This window comes from Pongo pygmaeus, chromosome 3 (genome assembly GCF_028885625.2).
Source record: "Pongo pygmaeus isolate AG05252 chromosome 3, NHGRI_mPonPyg2-v2.0_pri, whole genome shotgun sequence".
Classification (NCBI taxonomy): Eukaryota; Metazoa; Chordata; class Mammalia; order Primates; family Hominidae; genus Pongo; species Pongo pygmaeus.
The window spans coordinates 269,489-288,716 of NC_072376.2; the positions used below are offsets into that span (position 1 = coordinate 269,489).

At 35.3% G+C, this 19,228-nt stretch overlaps 2 protein-coding genes across 2 annotated transcripts in view; one reads left to right on the top strand and one right to left on the bottom strand.

The window, feature by feature from the left end:
• Positions 1-19,228, top strand: part of LOC129035305 (zinc finger protein 595-like) — an 84,504-nt gene that overhangs the window by 44,996 nt on the left and 20,280 nt on the right.
• Positions 1,576-19,228, bottom strand: part of LOC129035576 (zinc finger protein 732) — a 38,424-nt gene continuing 20,771 nt past the window's right edge. Inside the window, 3 exon segments of the mRNA XM_054486100.2 lie at positions 1,576-5,233; positions 5,235-5,881; positions 5,884-7,431. Of these exon segments, the coding sequence (XP_054342075.2) occupies positions 5,114-5,233; positions 5,235-5,881; positions 5,884-7,431 (2,315 nt within the window). The 3' untranslated portion in view covers positions 1,576-5,113.

The window sequence follows — 19,228 nt, forward strand, 5'->3', positions numbered from 1 at the left end:
ACAATACAAAAATGGACAGCTACTCAGGCCCAACTTAGCTTCACCTACCATCGGGACCTCTCTACACAAAACCTTCCCTCTGCTAACATAATATTTTTAAAACAACCTAAAGCGCTTTTAAAGATTTTCTTAAACCCACCGCCACTGATTCAAGCCCCTTATTCTCCCCTGCTACCCTCATTGGCCAGGCACTCCTATGCATCTGTGCTACTGTAAATTCCAGAACCATTGTGGGTGCTTTAGACCCAGCACAATGCAACACAATGAGCACCATTATTGATATTTCTCAAAATTTTGTTTCACTATTCTCAACATCAAATGAGATTTTCTATTCTCCCTCCAAATGTTTTAACACCTGGACCATTCATCCAAAATGATGCCTCTGAGTTCTGCGTCAGTCACCCTTCTTGGAGTCAACCCAACCCATGGTGTTGACCAAGCTAGCATAAATTATGCAAAAAGTTTCAGGTCTTTAATTTCTTTCAGAAAATGCTTTTCTTTGACACTACTAGAAACATGCCCATGTTTTTTTTTAAAAAAAAAAATAGGACCCATGTCTGGCTCCCCTGGCAGCAGCAACTTTAGTGGCAGGATCTCACATATTGGGTAGCCAGCAAGGACCCTGGTCAATGTTTAGAACTGACCTCACCTTCTGCATCTATTTTGATCGACTACGGAACTTTACTTCCTGTGTGAAATGCAGGCTTATCTCTGCCTCTCTGGAAACTTGACGAGCACATGCACTCTGGCTTCCTTCACCCCTAAAATTTCCATTGTCCCAGTTGACGCTTCCTTGCTGTTACCCTTTACTACCTCACACCAGATCGACTGAGCAGTTTATCTTTTTTTTTTTTTAATTTTTTTTTCCTGAGTTTGGCATCTCAGGTGCCCCTACAGGAATAGCTGGCATAATTATTGCCTCCTCAACTTACCACAACCTGTCTCTGGAACTGACTCACAAAATAAAAACGACTGCTCAGACTCTGTAAGAGTGACACCAACAAGTTGATTATCTTGTGGCTGTAGTTCGAATTGTAGAGGTTTTGCTGCAGCTCAGGAAAGAATCTGCCTTGTGCTAGGAGAAAAATGCTGTTTCTGGGTTAACAGAACAGGGAAAGTCCAGGACCATGTTAAGAGGTTTTACAAACCAGGCCTGTCACCATCAGAAACATGCCACTGAAAGCTAGTTCTCCTGGGGTGCCACTTGGTTCCAATTCTCATGACATCCCATTTTTTAGGGATCCCTAGCCCTTGTATTCCTTTGTGAGCCTTGCTCACTAAATCTAGTAACCAGGTTTGTTTCCTCTCACCTAGAAACTCTCAGACTTCAAATGGTAATGCAACAGAAATATCGACCTATTTTCCCCCCAACTGGACAGCCATGTCCCTACACATTTCCTCTGGACACTGCAAGTTCAACCTTCTGGGAGAACATGGACGGAATCTTTTTCTGACAAAGAGCAAGAGAATGAGACACTGATTAATTCTTTATCTCGTATTACCAGGAAGTAGTTACAGAAGACCCACAGTGCCCCTAGACTCAAAGATTTTTAGAGTCTCAATCTATTGAGGAGGGAATGTTAAGAGTAGGCAGTTAGACATGAGCAGGAAAAAACAGCCCCTGGGGGAAAAAATCTCATGCTCCAAAGATAACCCAATATATGTATGCTAAATTTGAGCAGGGTGGACAGGAAATACCTATGAAGAAAGAATACCCAGAAACACCCCTTAAGACACCAAATAATTACTCATACTGTGATTAAACTGTCAGAATGTAGCTAGCTATATGCTGACAAAAAGGGGGAAAGGGCAAAAGGAAACTTCCTAAGAGATATGCAGGCATAGTAAGTACAGATTTGACTGCTATATTATTTTCCTAGGGTAGTGGTAACAAGCAGTTCTGCCATCAAAACTCACTGATCACTGGAACTCACACATGTACATCAGCCGACAGTAACGAAGCATCTCATAGACATGGGCAGAAACTCGGTGAGGATAAAAGAAGAGATTTACCAGGAAGCAGAAAACTCCACAAAGACAAAGGCAGACACTTAAGACAGAAGTGGGAATTTTTTTTAAGTCTATGATAATAAAAACTGCAACATGTAAATCTCAAGGCTGTTTCCAGCTGGGCCAATCCACTCCTCCTTCAGTGTGTTCTTTATTTTCCTTTAATGAACTCTCTGCTTGCTTCACTAATTGTCTCTGGGCTGAATTGTTTCTCTCAAGAAAACAATACCTGAGGACCTTATATATACTGAATTACATTAATGGAATTAGTGAATGTTTGAATTAAATAGCTGCCATAATCTCCGAATTTTTTCCAGAGAAGGTGACCAAGAACTTCGATAAAGTTAGATGACTAAAAATAAAAACTGTACCCCATGAACTGCATCCACCAAAACAAATCTCAAACTCAAAGATTGCAATATGAATCTCAACAAAAAAAGATCATTGCAGATTTTGAATCTACACAGATCATTCTATTATTTTTCTAACACTTAACATTTACAGTCAAAAATAGAAGATTCAGCATAAAAATTAAGTTTTGCTGTCATAGAAAATTATATAAAATTCTTCATCTACCATTAAGTCTTAAAAATTTTATTTCGAAGATTTAAGAGATTTCAAACTCCTGATGTGTTTCTTCATATGGTGCTTACAATATGCAACCCACTTAAATTTATGTTTTAATATATATTAAGGTATGTTACATTTAACACACTTTGTGTTCTAATCTCATACAATTTTTCTTTTACAAACAGAAAAACAATGCTCACTTAATCCTCTTACATGTGGACAGTGAATTATTCTTACCTCAATTAAGTGATCTGAATGTTGTGTTGATAAGCTATAATCTCAAACATGCCAGTTAAAAACAATTTACTACATTAAAAATTCCAAACTTCTCATTCAGAGCCTAGAAACTCCAAGTGAAATTACATGGCATGAAGAGAACAGTGAGGAAACTGTAGCCATAACACAAAGAAGAGCAGTGAAGAATACATAGCTGGGGATAAACACATGAAGACATCAGAAAACTAAAGACAATTAGAAAATAAAAACAGAGGCCAGGTGCAGTGGCTGATGCCTGTAATCCCAGCACTTTTGGAGGCCGAGGTAGGTGGATCACGAGGTCAAGAGATCAAGACCATCCTGGCAAACATGGTGAAACCCTGTCTCTACTAAAACTATAAAAATTAGCTGGGTATGGTGGTATGCACCTGTAGTCCCAGCTACTTGGGAGGCTGGGGCAGGAGAATCACTTGAACCCAAGAGGCGGAGGTTGCACTGAGCCAAGATCATGCCACTGCACTTCAGCCTGGCGACAGAGTGAGACTCTGTCTCAAAAAAAAAAAAAAAAAAAAAAAAAAAGAAAAAGAAGTATAAGGAAAATTAAATGTTCCAATAAAATATAACTTTATACACATTGTGAAATTACATCTAAAAAGTATTTTCTGTGCACTAAATTTTATTAAAAATTCTTATAATTTCTGAACAGCTCGCATACTTTATGGAGTTAAAAAAAAAAAAAAAAGAATGAGAAACAAGAAAATTATACCTCTGGCATGAGCACCACATAAAAGCAGACTTTTTACGGGGAGATTCTCAACAATGATCCATTAGATTTTACAGTAATTACATAAAAATAAGAAAACATACATTTTAATTCAAAATGTTTTAGATTTCTAGATTTCCAGTAAATTATCCACAGTGTTAATAGAAACTTCTTTGTTCCAATATTGCTATTTTCTTCAGAAAACAGGTACAAACTCTCATGCAAACACAGTTGCTTGCTTCATAATTTTCTTACACCCAAGGTTTATCTTTAGAGCACAACATTTATATATTAAATTAAAACTAAAAGTCTGTATGTTTGCAGGAGAACATGATGCATGTTCAAAGATAAATATGAAACATTTTTGAAAACCATTCAGGACTCAGGAATGTATGAATTATACTCTGATATAATTATTACAATAATAAAATGACCTGTAGTAGAAAAAATTGTACATTTAAAAATAATTGAAGTGTATAATTAGATTGTAGGTAATATAAAAGATAAATGCTGGAGAAACCCCATCTCTACTAAAAATACAAAATTAGCCAGGCATGGTGGCACATGCCTGTGATCCCAGCTACTCAGGAGGCTGATTTAGGAGAATTGTTTGAACCTGGGAGGTGGAGGTTGCAGTGAGCCAAGATCGCACCATTGCACTCTGGCCTGGGCAACGAGAGTGAAACTCCGTCTCAAAAAAAAAGAAAAAGGAAAAGAAAGATAAATGCTTAAGACGATGAATAACTCATTTACTCTGATGTCATTATTACATATTGTATGCCTGTATCAAAATAACCCATATATACCATAAATATATACATACACTTATGTACCCACAAAAACTTTTTTAAAATTTAAATAAGAATAAAAATGCAACATGGGAACAATATTCAGTTTACTTGCTGTTTAAAGCCATTGGAAAAATAGACTAGAAATGTAATTCACCTATGTTATCAGATAGTACATTGTTAGCATCTCTCACCTACACCCTTGAGTAAGGTGGGATAGGTGAAACTTGGTGGCATAACACATCATTCAAGGCACAATAATTTCTACACATTAACAATTTTATTTAAAAAATTAAGGCCAGGTGCGATGGCTCACGCCTGGAATCCCAGCACTTTGGGAAACTGAGGCGGGTAGCTCACCAGGTCAGGAGCTCAAGACCCGCCTGGTCAATATGCTGAAACCCTGTCTCTACTAAAAATACAAAATTTGGCCAGGCCTGGTGGTGTGCGTCTGTAATCCCAGCTACTCGGGAGGCTGAGGCAGGAGAATGGAGTGAACCTGGGAGGCGGAGCTTGCAGTGAGCCAAGATCACGCCACTGCACTCCAGCCTGGGGGAGAGAGCAAGACTCCAACTCAAAAAAAAAAAAAAAAAAGAATTTGAAGTCTTTGCCACATTTTAAATTTTCATATGGCTTCTCACCAACATCATTTATCTTATGTTTAGAACACAATGAGGTGTGGTTAAAAGCTTTCTCATATTTTTCACATTTGTAGAGTTTCTCTCCATTATGAATTATCTTACGATTAGAAAAGATTGAGGAACATTTAAAGACTGCCACATTCTTCATATTGGTAAGACATTCCTCCAGTACGAGTTCTCTTATGTTTAGGAATGCTGGAGTACAGCTTAAAGGCTTTTCCACGTCCTTTACACTTGTATGGTTTTATCTCCACTATGAATTCTCCTATGTACATAAAGGTTTCCGGACTGTCTAAAGGCTTTGCCACATTCTTCACATGTGTAGGGTTTCTCTCCAGTATGACTCCTCCTATGTTCAATTAGGGTTGTGGAACTATTAAAGGTTTTATGACATTCTAAACATTTATAGGGTTTCTCACCAGTATGAATTCTCTTACGTTTAGCAGAGTTTGAGGATGAGGTAATGACTTTGCCAGATTCCTTACATTTGTAGGTGTTCTCTCCATTATGAATTTTCTCATGTTTATTTATGGGTGAGGACCGTTTGTAGGCTTTCCCACATTCTTTACATTTGTAGGGTTCATCTCCCATATGAATTTTCTTATGTTCATTCAGGGTTGTGGACCATCTAAAAGCTTTGCCACATTCTTCACATTTGTAGGGTTGCTCTCCAGCATGAATTTTCTTATGTTGACTCAGGTATGTGGACTGTTTGAAGGCTTTCCCACATTCTTTACATTTGTAGGGTTTTTCTCCAGTACGAATTCTCTTATTTTCATTCAGAGTTGTGGACCATCCAAAAGCTTTGCCACATTCTTCACATTTGTATAGTTTATTTCCAGTATAAATTTTCTTATGCTCATTCAGGTTTGTGGATCATCCAAAGGCTTTTTGCCACATTCTTCTTATTTCTAGAGTTTCTCTCCAGTATAAATTTTATTATGTTGATTAAGGTATAAGGACCGCTTAAAGACTTTGCCACATCCTTTACATTTGGGGGTTTTATCTCCAGTATGAATTGTCTTATATTTATTCAGGACTCTGGAACGTCTAAATGCTTTGCCACACTCTTCACATTTATAAGGTTTCTCTCCAGTATGAATTTTCTTATGTTTACTCAGGTATGTGGACCATCCAAAGGCTTTGCCACACACTTCACATTTGTAAGGTTTCTCTCCAGTATGAATTGTCTTATGTTTATTCAAGGCTCTGGAACATAAAAAGGCTTTGCCACACTCTTCACATTTATAAGGTTTCTCTCCAGTATGAATTTTCTTATGTTTACTCAGGTATGCAGACCATCCAAAGGCTTTGCCACACTCTTCACATTTGTAAGGTTTTTCTCCAGTATGAATGATCTTATGTTTATTCAGGTCTGTGGACCATCCAAAGGCTTTGCCACACTCTTCACATTTGTGGGGCTTCTCTCCAGTATGAATTCTCTTATGTTCATTAAGGGTTGTGAACCGACTAAAGGCTTTTCCACATTCTTCACATGTGTAGGGTTTCTCTCCAGTATGAATACTCTTATGTTTATTAAGGGTTGCGGATTGTCTAAAGGCTTTGCCACATTGTTCACATTTGTAGGGCTTCTCTCCAGTATGAATTCTCCTATGTTCATTCAGAACTGAGGACCTACTAAAGGCTTTGCCACATTCTTCACATGTGTAGGGTTTCTCTCCAGTATGAATTCTCTTATGTTTAGTAAGGGTTGTGGACCTATTAAAGACTTTGCCACATTCCTGACATTTGTAGAGTTTCTCTCCAGTATGAATTTTCTTATGTTTGGCAACATTTGAGGATGAGGTAATGATTTTGCCACATTCTTCACATGTGATGGGTTTCTCTTCAGCATGAATTCTCTTATGCTTAGTAACGGTTGAGGACCTATTAAAGGCTTTGCCACATTCTTCACATTTGAAAGATTTCTCTCTAGTATGAACTTTATGTTTAGCGAAGTTTGAGGATGTGGTAAAGATGTTGCCACATTCTTCACATGTGAAGGGTTTCTCTCCAGTATGAATTATCTTATATTCATTAAAGATTAAATACCATTTAAAGTCTTTGCCACATTCTTCACATGTGTAGGGTTTCTCTCCAGCATGAATTCCTTTATGTTGAGTTAGGTCTGAGAACTTCTGAAATGACTTGCCACATTCTTTAAAGTGTTTCTCTCCAGTATGTCTTATCCTATGTTGGTCTGAATTTGAAAATTTACTAAATACTTTGACACGTGCATTACACTGAAATATTTTGCTCTGGGTAGTTGACAAGCATTGATTAAATTCATTATAACCTCCTTTCTGCACCTTCCTTTTACAGCTTTTTCTTAATTGTAAATTCTCATGTCCACATTTCTCATATCTTCTTAATATAAGTTTGTGGAATGAATCTTCTATCCCCTGCACTAGCAAAAAGTCTTGGGTGAAATGAGAACACATAGCTGAAAGAAATAAAAATAAATTATCCCGCTTACTAGATTCATATGAATATACTTTAAAAATCTAATATATAAACTTATACAAAAGTACATTAGTAAGATGGCATAACAAAATACCACAGGCCATAATTTCTTCACAGACATATACATGTAACAAACATATACTGATCAAAATGCCTTTTAGTGAAATCTATAAATGAGTTACATGCAATGCCTCAGGTAAGCACAATGCCAAGAGCCACATAGAACAGGAAGGAAAGTTTGTTACATTTACCAACCACAGTCCTTCCTCCTCCCCAATATAGCACTGTGCCATTAGGAGTAAACTGTCAACTCCTGTCTTCTTCTTTAAAAGAAAAGAAAAATACTGACACGTATCCTTACTTCTGGCTTTTGGGGATCTGTACAAAAACTGGTTTCTGTCTCCAATAACAAAGAGTGCTGAAAGAAATGGTGATATACTTAGGAAGGACAGGTTGGATCTGCTAAGACCAAATGTACATGTTTCAAGGGCAGACTGAAGTGCTAAATACAGACAACAGAGCAAGTGATTAAAGACTCTTAAGAGGAAACATGAACAAACCCTTTTAACTAAAAAATAAACACAAAATTCTAGACAAGACACATCCTTCCAACATGTATGAGAGGTTTCCATAATCCATATCAAAGACAACTGGCTTCAGACTATGTCAGGAGAAAGCAACATTGTAAAGGTTGTGATAAATAACTTTTGGTTAATGTTCAAATAACAAGCAAATATTATAATGTCTACAAAATATTAGAACATGGTCTAATTAAACAATTTAACATTTTTCAGAAAACCACAAAAACAAAGATGTACAAATTTTTAAAATGTAACCTGAATAATGCTGAATCAGCTAAATGGAAACACATACAACTAAATGTAATCAGAAAAATGAAAACATCAATGAAAACATTAAAAACACAAAAAAATCATGAAGGTGAAAAATGCAAAATAAAGACTGAGAAATTTTCAAGTTAAAAAAAGGATGTAAAAACGGAAGAAGCTCAACAAACTTCAACTAGGTTACACACAGATTTATAGCAAAACACATATATAAGCAAAGTTTCAAAAATCAAACTCAAAAAGGACATCTTAGGAGCTGCAAAATAAAAGTGATGTGTCATTTATAACTATGGTCTTAAAAGATTACCAGTGAATCTGTCAACAAAACTATTTCGCAACAGAAAGAACTGGGATGTTGTTAAGGTGCTAGAAAAAAAAAAAACTTCTATGTGAGACTCATATAACCAGCAAAACTGTCCTAAAAGTGAAGAAAGAATAAAGACCTTTCAAGATAACCAAATGCTGAAAAAGTATATTAGCCCAACACGTCTTACCAAAAAAATGCTCAAGAAAGTATCTTCCAGTGAAAGTAACATAATGCAAGAAAACCAAACATAATCATATGAAAATATATAGCTTTCTGAAAAAGATACGTACATACACAAAGTTCTGTACCACTATCATATTACAGAAAACATTGTAATTATTCTCTAATATTTAAAGAGGAAAGCATAAAAATGATCATAAACTGTTCATCATAATCTGGTAATAATACACAACAACAATATGATTACTGACATCAATAATGAAGTTGAGGGCAGATGTAATGAGGAAGAATTTTTAAATTCAACTGAAGTTTTTACCAGTTTAAAATATATTACTTTAACTTAAAGAAATTGTATGTAATTCTCAACATACCAGAAAAAAGTATCTGTATAGATATACCAAAAAATAAGAAGTAAAGGTGTATCAATACAAAAATAAAGACACTAAGGAAGACAGAAAAAGAAAATAAGGGACAAATATAAAATAACCCAGTAAAACAATAAGACAAGTAAGTCTATTTCAGCAAATTATTCAAATATTTATGAAGTAAAGTTTCCATTCAAAATACATGCACCAAATAAGGGGATCGAATGCAAAAATTAAAAAACAAGATCCAACTTGCTTTTCTACAGGAGTCACTTGAGATGTAATGATTTAAAAAGACTGAAAAAGGCAAAATGAAAGAAGAGATTTCATGCAAATAACCAAATAAGAGGTCCAAATTATGTAATACAAAGTACATCTTAAGTCAAAACTGTCCTATTTCATAAAATATACTTTAAAAAGTCATAAGAAAGAAGGACATTAAACAATAATAATAATAAAGGTTCATTTACTGGGAACTAATGACAAATATGTCTATACATTTGTTAATATGTGTGTGTGTCTCCCCCACATTGAGTTCCAAATATACAAAGCCAATACTGACAGAATTAAGACAGACAGCAATAAAACTATAGTAGGATATTTAAATACCCCAGTTTCTGTAAGGAATAATGAAACAAGATAAAATATTCATAAGGAAACAGGAGACTTGAAAGCAGTATTAAACTGTTATGCCTAACAGAACTGTAGAGAACACTGCTCAGCAACAACTAAATACACACCCTTCTCAATACCTCATACAATATTCTCCTTGATAGACTACATGTCAGGGCACAAAAAAAGTCTTTAAGTTTTTAAAATTGAAATTTTACAGATTACTTTTAATGACCAAACTGGAATGAGAGTAGAAATAAAACTAAAACATTTATATATTTATAGAAATTAAACAACACACACTTAAGCATGCTCTTCTTCAAAGTTTGAAATAATGAGGATATCTAGACTGCTCAATATAATCTACAGATTAAATGCAATCCCTATCAAATTTGTAATTAAATTCTTGTAGTAATAGAAACAACAACTCCCATATTACATGGAATTAAGAAACAGTGAAGTACCCAACAATCTTCAAAAACAGAAGCAATCTCATAGGCTTCACAGCTCCTGATTTCAAAACACATACAAATCTAAAGAATTAAAACAATTTGGGATGGGTATAAAGCTGAACAGCTAGATCAACTAAATAAAATCTGGCAAAAAATATAAACTCTCACACATGCTCACATGAAGAGTAATTTAGACACTCATAATTATTGCAGCATTGTTCCCGAAAGCAAATAAAAGCAATGCATATTTCTCTCACTAAATAAATTGATAAATATAATTTCAATTATTAAAATAATGAAATATTAGTTTGTAAAAAGCAAAAAATAAGCAAGTACAATAAAGATAAATCTTGATGACATTATACAACAAAAAGTCACGAAGAGACAAACTATATGAATCAACTTACATGAGATATCTAAAGCAGTTTGACTTTAAAATAAAAAATAGAATTGTGTAAAGGGTGAGAAAACAGAAAAAGTAGGTAGTTGTTACATCGAGTGTTAGCTTTGCAAGATAGACATATTCTAAAAATATAGTGCATAAAATTGTTAATAAAATATGACTAAGCTGAATATTTAAAAATATGTAAGATTTTAAATGTTATGCATTTTGAAAAACAAAAATAATGTCTAAAAGAGATGGAGGTATGAGTTTTGGAAATTATCTTCAAATCACAAAAGTGTTTCTCACACACAAATATAGATTTACAAATAAATAGAGGGTAAAATTGGGAGAATTTCAATGACTACTCACCTAGGCAGGGTAAAACCACCATTGTTACACACAAAATAAGTATACAACTTAAAAACAATAGGGAAACAATATGCAGACAGATAAACACAGAGACTCTTATATTGGAAATAGACATATCACTGATCCATATTTGACTTGTGCTCCACAGTCTTACAGTGTACACAGCTGAATGCCGTCATACACAATAATAATATTAAATAAAAGCATCCTTGTTGTGTTCCAGATCTCAGATAAAAAGTTTTCTGCTCCTTCCTATTCAGTATGATTTCAGCCATTAATCTGTCATATACAATCTTTATTGAAGTACATAACATCTATACCTAATTTATTGAGTTTCTTAAATCACAAAGACATGTTCAATGGTGCCAAATGCTGCTTCTGCATCAACAATAAAAAATAAAGATTTCTAGTAGCAAACATAGTTAAAAAGGTGAACACTCTCTACAGTGAAAATTGTAAATAATGAAAAAGTGAAAAAGACATGAAAATTTGAAAGATATATATTGCTCATAAAATTAAAAAATATTATGAAAGTGGCCATACTACTCAAGGTGATCTATAGATTCAATGCCATCTCTTATCAAAATACCAATGACTTTTTTCACAGAAATGGAAAAAACAAACTTAAACTTCACAGGGAACCACCAAAGACCCCCAAATAGCAAAAGTAATCCTAAGGAAAAAAAAAAAAAAAAACAGCTGGAAGCATCACACTACCTGACTCCAAAATATACTATATAGCTATAATAAGAAAACAGCATGATAATGACATAAAAACAGACAGATCAAACTATCCAGTGAGCCCAGTAATAAATTCCTGAACCTAGAACCAAGTGATTTTCAACAAAAATGTCAAGAACTCACATTTGGAAAAAGACAAGTCTTTTCATAAATGGTGCTATGAAAATTATTTACATGATAATCAAAAAAATAAAACTAGGCTCCTACCTCTTACAATATAAAAAACTCAATCACAAATAAAGATTTAAATGGGAAACTCAAACCTATAAAGTTATTTGAAATAAACATACAGGAATGCATTACCACATAGTACAGAGAAAAGAATCTTAAGACCTCAAAATCACAGGCAAAAGAAGCAAAAAATATGCAAACGGGATTACAACAAACTAAAAATGCTTTGCACAGTAAAGAAAACAATTAACAAAGTGAAGACATAATCTACACAATGAAATAAAATATTTGCAAAATGTACATGACAGAAGATAAATTTACAGTATAACAAACAACAAAAATAACACACAATTTAAACATAGGCAAGAGGCCTTAAGAGACATTTTTCAAAAGAAATACAAATGGCCAAAAAGTACATGCAAAGATGCTCAACATCACTAATTGTCAGAGAAATGCAAATCAAAACCACAAGATAAGACTTGACTCCAGTTAGAATGACTGTAATTAGAAAGACCAAAAAAAAAAAGTTAGTGAGAATGAATAGAAAAGGAAACATGGTAAAATTGTTAGTAAAGCCATTATAGAAAAAAAACAAGTATCACAGGATAACATATATTTAAACAATCAACAAATGGTATTTTAACACTGTTTCTTTGACTCCTCACCTAGACAATAAACCATGAACGACCACACACACACACACAAAATTCAAATTGCTGGATCACATGTTCTATTTTTAATTTTTTAATTAAATGGGATTACTGGAACACATGTTAGTTCTATTTTGTTTGTAGCTAAAGAAAACAAAATCAGTATGTCAAAGACAAATCTACACTCCCATGTTTATTAAAACACTATTTATGGCCAAGGTATTCAATCAATCCAAGTGTCCAAAACTTGAATGAATAAAGAAAATGTAGTATATATACACAACAAAATACTATTCAGCTACAAAAGAGAATACAATTTTGACATTTGCCACAACAGGAATGAACCTGGAGGGCATTATGTTAAGTGAAATAAAACAGATACACTGAGACAAATACCAAAAGATCTTACCCATATGTGAAATCTAATACAAACATTTATGAGGAAGGCTTTATGCAACTAGTCTCAACAATAACTTTTTGAATACAACATCAAAGGCTCAGGAAAAAAAATATGAACACACACATGGTACCACATCACTGTATCCAAAATATCCCAAAAATATTCAAGGTAAGACTTTAAATACATATTTACACATGCATGTTAATTATTATTTACAAAAGACAATTCCTGGAAACAACATAAATGTTCCTTTAGAGATCAATATCAGATTTTTTAAATGTGACATATATACAATATTTTATTTTAAAACACATATTCTGACACATCTTTGTGGAGGAAAAGTTAAATATTAAATTTGAATTCAACTAAACATGACATAAACAATGGTCACCAAATCCCAGAATGGGTTGTGTGAGCCCCCAGCGCTGTTTCAAAGAAATTTCTATTTCAATCTATTCCTATATGTTAAACAATAGACAATCGCAAAAACAACTTGACCTTTTTGTGTTCCTTGAGTCCAGTCACAAAGGGCCCTCGTGACTGGGCCTCATGCCAAACAACTCATTACAAAAAGAGCTAGAGTCCCAGACCCCGCCGAAGCTACATGAGACCTCTCTTCGTCTGTGCACGGATGGGTGGCGGACTCTGGAGCCCAGGCTGTTGCTTCCCGGTCTGGTGGTGAATCCTCCACAGGGTGGTGAGTGTAGTGTCTGACTCTGGAGCCCAGGGTATTGCTTCCTAGTCTGGTAGTGAATCCTCCATAGTCTGGTGAATCTAAATATATATATCTCCTTTTCCTTCTCCCCTTCCCATTGCAATTTGCTTATTATATCATTTGCTTATATATCTGCATTGCCATTTACATGGGATAAAGGTTGTTTACCCTTAAAGGTATTGTGTGTGTGTCTTTTCTTCTCCCCTCACGCGTTTCCCGCACAGGACAATCTTACAGAAACAAAGCCTGAGAACATTATGTTAAGTAAACTGAGATAGAGGAAAAAAAAAACAGACATGGGGGCCGGGTGCAGTGGCTCATGCCTGTAATTCCAGCACTTTGGGAGGCCGAGGTGGGCAGATCATGAAGTCAGGAGATCGAGACCATCCTGGCTAACACGGTGAAACCCTGTCTCTACTAAAAATACAAAAACAAAAAAAATTAGCTGGGCGTGGTGGCAGGTGCCTGTAGTCCCAGCTACTCGGGAGGCTGAGGCAGGAGAATGGCGTGAACCCGGGAGGCGGAGCTTGCAATGAGCCAATATCATGCCACTGCACTCCAGCCTGGGTGACAGAGCGAGACTCCGTCTCCAAAAAACAAAACAAAACAAAACAAAAAAACAGACATTATATAATTACACCAATAAGAATATAAAAATCAGTCAAAATTATAGAAATAGTAAGTAAAATGGTGTTCTTCAGGACCTGAAGAGAAAAAAATGGCAGTTTATTGTTTATAAGGTATTAAACTTTACTTTGATAAAATTAATCTAGAGATCCATTTCAAAATAATGTAAATGTACTTAACTCCACTAGGCTGTACACTTGAAAACCTTTAAGCAATGTTAGGTTTTTCATCACAACTAAATATTTACATCTACCTAAAAAGGTTACATTTTTCAAAAATCACCTTCAAATAAGAAGCGCTTCTCTCACAGAATAACACATAATCAAACAATAAATAGGTGGTAATTTTTTACTGTTTCTTTGACAACTCACCTATAAAAGAAAACAGTGATGACCACCAGAAAGAAAAATTTATAAACCAGGTAGGGGCATTATTTACACAGGCAAACACCACATAGATAACTTTTATAGGCTATAGAAATGTCTGAATTACACATATTTTAAATTGCTCCAAGTGAAACCCAATGATTTTTATTTGAATTAAACACCACATGGTCATAAAAGGTACAGAGTTGAAAATTACCATACAAATATGAAGATTAAAAACAAAAAAAGTAAATAATTGAGGAGAACCTACATGAAGACTCCCCAGTAAAAGTTTCAAAACAATAAAAAATTCTGACCTATAAAATATAGAATATAGATGTAGATGTATCATAAAAACAATCCTTTAAACAACTACAGTTTTCAACTGTGACTATGTACTTATGAAGATCCAGCATTTTGAATCTTTCACATGCAATGTATATCAGTAAGAAAAGAAAGAAAAAAAAAACAAAAACGGCCGGCCACAGTGGCTCAGACCTGTAATCCCAGCACTTTGGAAGGCTGAGGCAGGTGGATCATGAGGTCAGGAGTTCGAGACCAGCCTGACCATCTCTACTAAAAATACAAAATAAAAAAATTAGCTGGGTGTGTTGGCGCATGCCTGTAATCCCGCCTACTCGGGAGGCTGAGGCAGAAGAATTGCTTGAACCCGGGAGACAGAGGTTGCAGTGAGCTGAGATGGCGCCATTGCACTCCAGCCTGGGCAACAAGAGCAAAAAATTCTGCCAAAAAAAAAAAAGCAGCAGTTATGTTCTGAAGAAGGAAATTTATGGGGGCTTTGGAATCCATGTCAAGGGTTGTGAACCCAAGACTGAGGAGGGCTGTATTGAAAAGGCATGCCCTTGCTTGAGTGGCATGCTTGCCCATCACAGTCCCAGCTACATAATAAAATATGTCCCAATTTTCATATTTCATATTCCATATTTCGTCTACAGACTTAGCTGTAGACCATTTGGTTTAGTTCCTGCCACTAGCACCATCTGCAGACACCTAGGAGAATTTCTAATGTTCTATGCCTCAGGTGAAAGGCCTTTAGAAGTTGGTTCTATCTGTGATCCCTGAATTAGCCCCAAATCCACTCTTTGCATATGTTAGTCATGATGTGGAAGAAATCCTGCCCAGACACCCACAGAGAGAAACATCCATCTGTGCCCCTGAATGTAGGCTTGCCAATAATTATTTGACGGTGGATCTTCACGTGGCACTATAAGCTGGCTCCAAGTCCATGCAAGCAAGTCCAGAAGAAGTTTTTCCTAATCTGGGACCTGCCAAAAAGCACACCTATATGTGCCCCTGTAGGCATGCTGGCTGACTATTCCCACTGTGAATCGTAAAGCAGTCCTATAACCAAGCTCTAGTCTCTGTCATCTAGAGTCTGGAAGAAGTCCTACCCACCTAGAAATCCAGAGGGAGAAATACCATGAACCCAGAAAAAGACCTGAAGACTTTGGTCTCAGCTGTGTATCCTGAAGCAGCCCCATGAATCAGTTTCACACCCTCTCAGCTGTGATCAAGGGTCAGCACTGCTCATCTAGGAACCTGTCCAATGACAAGGTTAGAGCATTTCCAAACACCTCGCAAAAGTGACACAGCAGGAGCCACACCTGCTCACATTGATTGTATCAGCACCTTAATCTGCAGATATAACTGGAGGATTTTTTCCCTCAGTGCCAGTCATATTGATCAACATCTTGAAGAAAGTTCAGTCTTCTCAGAAAATAGAATCCACAACTGTCTGATGCCCTGATGACAGGTCTGCCAAGCAGAAATTTCACTGCAAACCCAGTAGTAGTTATGTGACCCGGATTCCAAAGCACTTTATTGCAATCTCAGTGGAAATCTCATCAGCCCAGAAATCCAATGGGAGAAGGTATTTACCTCCTCAAACTAGTCTATAATGACTGAAAGAGGTATTTACTGCTTCAGATGCAAGGACATCAAAACAAAGCTTCATGAATTATGAAGGATCAGGCAAACATAACAGCATGAAAGGAAACTAAAAACGCTACAGGAACCACTAACAATAAAACACAGATCTAAAAAATGGCTAACAGAGAATTTAAAATAATTATCTTTAAAAATCTCGATAAGATGCAAAAGTACACATATTACTAAATTTTTTGCAACAATGCATGAAGAAAACCAATGATAATAAAGAAGGATAAGCCATTAAAAAAGAACCAAGGAGATATGCTGGAGCTGAAGTACACAGTAGTAGAACTAAAATATTTAACAGAAAGCTTCAGTTATACAGAAGGGGAAAAATCAGCAAACTTAAAAGTCATTTGAAAGTTCCTAAATAGAAATTTTTTTAAAAAAAGTGAATAAAGCATATAGCTTCAATAATTTGTTAATGATATATAATATAAAAAGATGTAAAGTATGATATAAACAGTGTGCTGAAAGGAGTAAAACTGTTTAATATTTTTATACATAGAAGTTAACTTTTGCTTGAGGCCAGGAGTTCAAAACCAGCCTGGTCAATATAGCAGGACCCTGTCTCTAAAATAAATACGTGAATAAAATAAAGATTTCAGAAAGCTATTTATTCTCTTTTTAAAAAGAAGCAGTTGGGCCTGATAATGCATGCCTATAAACCTAGCACTTTGGGAGGCCAAGGCAGGTAGATTTCTTGAGCACAGAAGTTCAAGACCAGCCTGAGCAACATGGCAAAACCCTGTCTCTACAAAAATACCAAAAAAATTAGCTGGACATGGTGGCATGTGCTTGTAATCCCAGCTACTTGGGAGGCTGAGATGGGAAAAGTGTTTGATATTGGAGAGTTCAAGGCTGCATTGAGCTGTGAATCCACCACTGCACTACATCCTGGGAAACAAAGTAAGATCCTATGTGGGTAAAAAAGAAGTTAGATTGTTACCTTAAGCTAGACTTTTTAAACTATGAGATATTTTATGGTCCCTTGGAAATTACAAAAAAAAAAAAAATGTTGAAGATACACACACACAAAAGAAACTAAAGCATAAAAACGAAACAAACTCAATACCATACAAGGGAAGGCAGCATGAAAGAAAAAACAGAAACTACTAAATGGTCAGAAAACAATGAACAAAATGATAGTAATAAGTTCTTATCAATCAGTAATTCCTTTAAATATAAAAAAATTTAGTTAGCCAATAAAATCACACTGCTATGGTTTGAGTGGCCCCTCCAAAATTCATGTTAAAATGTAACTGCCATTGTGAGAAAATTAATAAGTGAGGCCTTTAAGAAGTTATAAGGTCATGAGAGGATCAGTATCATTATTCCACGAGTGGGTTAGTCATCATGAGTGGGTCTGTCATAAAAGTGAGCTCATGTTTTGATGTGGAAATATGATTGTCATCAGATGGGAATGACATGCTCTTGGACTTCTTGGCATCCCAGATTGTGAGCTAAGTAAACTTCTATTCTTTATAAATGACCGACTGTAGGATATTCTGTTATTGATGCAAAAAATAAACTAAAACACGCGTGAAATGTCTGAATATATTTAAGAAATCAACAACATGCTGTGCACAAGCAACTTACTTTAGATTTAAGGAAATACATAGGTTAGTGGTTCAAGGATGAAAAAAAAAATTCCATGCCAGTAATAACTAAAAGGGTGTAGAAGTGGCTACATTTACATCAGACAAAACAGACTTCTAAAAAAAATCTGCCACAAAAAAAAAACTTCATGATATAGTGATAAGAGGCTAATGTGTCAAAAGAATATAACAATTAAAAATGTATATGTACCCAATATTGGAGCACATAAATATATAAACATATATTAAAAGAACTGGAGAAACAGAAAAACATAATACTAGGGGACTATATTGCCCTACTTAATACATCATTCAGACAGAAAGTTAGTAAGAAAACAATTGCTTGCATAGCACTATAAAACAACTGCACCAAAAGACATACATAGAACATTTCATCCAAAAGAATAATTTATATTCTTCTCAAACACACATGGAATATTCTCTAGCATACATCATAAATCTGGCCCACAACAAAGAAACAAGTCTTTATTTTTTAAAAGACTGAAATCATATCAAGTTGTGTTTTTTTAGTTTTTTTGAGAAGGAGTCTTGCTCTGTTGCCCAGGCTGGAGTGCAGTGCAGTGGCGCAATCTCGGCTCACTGCAAGTTCCACCTCCCGGGTTCACGCCATTCTCCTGCCTCAGCCTCCCGAGTAGCTGGGACTACACGCACCCACCACCACGCCCAGCTAATTTTTTTGTATTTTTAGTAGAGATGGGGTTTCATCTTGTTAAGTAGGATGGCCTCGATCTCCTGACCCCGTGGATCCACCTGCCTCAGCCTCCCAAAGTGCTGGGATTATAGGCATGAGCCACCGAGCCCAGCCTGAAATCATATCAAGTTTTTAAATTACAATTTTATAAATAAGAAATCAATAGCAGAGTGAACAATGAAAATCTTACAAATATGTGTATATTAGACAACATGCTTCTGAGCAACTGATGGGTCAAAGAAGAAAAATAAAAGAAAAATCAAAAAGTATCTTGAGACAAATGAAAATAGAAATAGGATATATCAAAAGTGGAATGTAACAAAAGCAGTTCTA